Here is a 3622-nt window from a genome sequence, read left to right as displayed (position 1 = left end):
ACTCATGATCATTTCCTAAATTAACCGATGTGGACTTTTATCATCCAACCCCTCCCCTTGAACAAAATACGTCTCCCTTTAATCGAGTCTCGACTCCTTTGGAGTCTTCGTCATTTTTTACTATGCCTTCGAGCAGGGTTGACTCTTTTTCTTTTAGAGTTCTTTGTTCGACATTGTTTTAAAAAATGATTTTTTATATGCCTTCGAGCAGGGTTGACTCTTTTTCTTTTGGAGTTCTTTGTTCGGCATTTGAAGATTTACCAATCTATTAGTATGACTAGACTCTGATACAAAGTTTGAAATAAATGATTTTAAAAATTTAATAAACACCGTATCTTAATTAATTAAAGCAATTATTATGTATTTTTCATCTTATTTTAAGTGTAACTCTCTTAAAAAATGACAAGTGGCAAAATGTATATATCATGAACTAGTCTTTGTAATAAAATGTGCACATATATTTTAATTTAAAATTTTAAAGTTAGGATTTTTTACGGAAATATCCCGTTTGATAACTATTTTATTTTTTAAAATTCTTTTTTTTTTTTGAAAGATGAATTCATCATTTTCAGATGAATGTCAATATTTATTCATGCCTACTATATAAACAATAAAAAATTATTTAATAAGTCTATCACAGTCGAGTAACATTTTTATATATTAAGTATATTAGATGAAATTTTTTTAAATATTTTTGGGTTTCGTATTAATAATAATTAGGAAGCAATATATATATATACATATATTTTTTATTTTTTTTTAATTTATATTCATCACATGTATTAAAAAAAACATCCTAATATTCTAAAATAATTCTTGTCCCAAGTTGTCCTTTAATTTAATCAGCTCACAACTCTCTCTCTCTCTGTGTAAAAGCCTTGTATAAATACGAGGTTGCTCCCCCTTCTATCATGGCTACAACTCCAAACCAACACCTAAATTTGTAATCAAATCTTCAACCTTTTTTTCCTCAAACCATGCCTTTTCCGACAGCCATGAGATCCAAGAAGACAAAGGCCGTCGGAATTCCGACCATAGATCTCTCCGAAAGCAGAGCAAGAACTTCCAAATCCATTGTCGAGGCCTGCCAGCACTTTGGCATCTTCAAAGTCATCAACCATGGAGTTTCTGACCATGCCATTGCTAATCTTGAACGCCAAGCCTTTGATTTCTTTGGCCAAACGGCGCCCGAGAAGCACCGTGCTGGCCCTGCCGCCCCCTTCGGCTATGGCTGCAAAGCCATCGGCCCCAACGGCGACATCGGCGACCTCGAGTATATCCTTCTTCGCTCCGACCCTGCTTCCATTGCTGAAACCTCCGCCTCCATCTCCAACAGCCCTCTTGGTTTTAGGTACTTCTTAGCTAGAAGAAAAAAAAAATTGAGTTTTTAACTGAAACATTGATTTATGTCGACATGTCGTCTGATATCTTAATTTGATGCAGCTATGTTGTGAATGAGTACGTTAAAAGTGTAAGAGAATTAGCATGTGAGATTCTTGATCTGGTGGGGGAGGGTCTATGGTTACCAAACAAGTCTGTCTTCAGTAACCTCATCAGAGACGTCCAAAGTGATTCAGTTTTGAGGATCAATTACTACCCTGCAGCAGTCAAGCACACTGAAAAAAGTAGGGAACTTTCATCGAAATCCCACCTTTCAACTAACAAGGTTGGATTTGGGGAGCATTCTGACCCTCAGATCTTGACCATCTTGAGATCGAACGATGTCGATGGCCTCCAAATCTCCTTGCACGACGGGTTGTGGACACCTGTATGTCCCGACCCGTCTGCATTCTACGTCTTGATTGGTGATGCTTTTCAGGTAAATTCTATGTCATTCATCTGTAGATCAAAGTATAGAAACTATTATATGAGATGCACGTAACAGGCCTAGTATCAAACGAGACGTCGATTATTTACTTAAAACCTAAAGAACGAAACACGATCACGAACATTAGAAGCAAAAACATTTACAAAATGAGTTATTGAGACTTGTTCTTGTTTTTTATTAGGCAATGACAAATGATAGATTTGTAAGTGTGAGGCATAGGGCAATGGCAAACAACTCAAAGAAGGCAAGAATGTCAATCATGTACTTTGGGGCACCACCATTGAATGCATGGATAGCTCCTCCATCAGATATGATGCTCCCCAAGGACCAATCTCTATATAAGCCTTTCACTTGGGCTCAATACAAGAAAGCTGCTTATTCTCTTAGATTAGCTGACTCTCGTCTTAATCTCTTCAAAGCTTCTTAACAACTACTTATAGTTTGATTAGGCTAATGATCATGTTTATTAGGGTTTAAAAGAACACGTTCATTTGGGTTCAAAGCCAAATGCTTAAAGATAGGGGTAGTGATTGTAAATAATATATGTATTTGGATGTTGTATTCTATATCATGTATAGTCGAAACATCACGTTGATTCGAAAAAGTATCGACATATAGGTCTCTCTTTGATCTATTTGCCCTTAAACATTTAAATTTGTTAGGTTCTTGTTTTTGTTGTTGTTATATCGTAAAAATACCCTTGGACTTTACCCTAGGTTAGAAAAATACCTCTAATCTTTCAAAAGTTGCAATAATTGTAACCGTCCAAGCGGGCTATCATATATTGTCCTCTCCGGGCTTTTCCTTCTGGGCTTCCCTTAAGGTTTTAAACTGCGTCTGTTAGGAAAAGGTTTCCACACTCTTGTAAGAAATGTTTTGTTCTCTTCTCCAACCAAGGTGGGATCTCACATTAATACCCTTGACATTTCATAAAACGTTTCAAAACTACCATCGCAGTATAATCAGTTAAAATGCTAGACGAAAAATCGACTTGGCAGTGATTTGGAATGACCTAAGGTGATAGGGACGTTTGTTGCACGGATTAAGTTAGAAAGAATGGTGTTTCATTATATCAACTTCTCGTCCAAGACTCTAACAGGTATCTACTCCAAAATAATTTTAAAACGTCGATGAAAAGTTAAAGGTATATAGCAAATTTGAAGGAATAAGGGCATCTTAAATATGCATTCTTTTGAGGAAGGCCAAAATTGAACTGTTGGGACGGCAAAATGTAAACAAAAAGATTAGGTACACCTACACAACAATGACTTGCTACCAAACAATGACAAAACTAAGCTTTATCTTCTCGTTAGTTACTTAGTTTCCATCACATCTTAATGTATCAATTTATTTCCCTCAAACCATTCTATACAAAAGTGCTAAAGTTACAATCGACTCATCCCTACTCGTGGGACGAAAGAGGGAATACCTCGTTTATTTTTAAATGGTTATCAAACAAAGCGTTTTTTAATACCATGTGAGGAGAGAAGTAGAATTTGAATCTCCTCACTTTCTATACTAATTCTTATACAAGATGAAGTTGAGATAAGAGTACTAACTGGGACTATCACGCCTATGCCTAGTGATAATGATATATAATACAGAGGTATGAATGAATGAATGAATGAATGCCAATTTGTTATAGTAGCAAAATAGGATGTTGACCTTAGGAATCTTCTTCGACTTCGACCTCAGCATCGGCATCTCCCGAGCCATTCCATCATGAAATAGGTCCCCACTCCATCACAATCAATTGCTGCCTACACCACAAAAAACTAAGCCTCATTAATAGAG

The 3622-nt window shown here is 36.2% G+C and overlaps 1 protein-coding gene and 1 long non-coding RNA gene across 3 annotated transcripts in view; one reads left to right on the top strand and one right to left on the bottom strand.

Moving 5' to 3' along the window:
* Positions 1–824: 824 nt before the first annotated feature.
* LOC111778979 (gibberellin 2-beta-dioxygenase 2-like) lies at positions 825–2345 on the top strand. The gene is made up of 3 exons (XM_023658998.1): positions 825–1351; positions 1444–1819; positions 2010–2345. The coding sequence occupies exons 1-3, from the start codon at positions 978–980 to the stop codon at positions 2253–2255; spliced, it is 996 nt and encodes a 331-aa protein (XP_023514766.1). The 5' UTR covers positions 825–977; the 3' UTR covers positions 2256–2345.
* LOC111778350 overlaps positions 1739–3622 on the bottom strand; it is a 2847-nt gene continuing 963 nt past the window's right edge. The window contains exons 3-4 of one of the 2 annotated variants that reach the window (XR_002812536.1): positions 3494–3588; positions 1739–1839 (exon numbers count right to left, since the gene is read on the bottom strand). This is a non-coding gene — a long non-coding RNA (uncharacterized LOC111778350). Of the gene's footprint in view, positions 1840–3409; positions 3589–3622 lie in introns of those variants that run through there. The other variant, XR_002812535.1, reaches the window with a different exon arrangement.

The sequence above is a fragment of the Cucurbita pepo genome, chromosome LG17, assembly GCF_002806865.2.
Source record: "Cucurbita pepo subsp. pepo cultivar mu-cu-16 chromosome LG17, ASM280686v2, whole genome shotgun sequence".
In the NCBI taxonomy this organism is placed as follows: Eukaryota; Viridiplantae; Streptophyta; class Magnoliopsida; order Cucurbitales; family Cucurbitaceae; genus Cucurbita; species Cucurbita pepo.
Note: the sequence above shows the minus strand (reverse complement) of the source record. Positions and strands in the feature narration are given on the sequence as shown.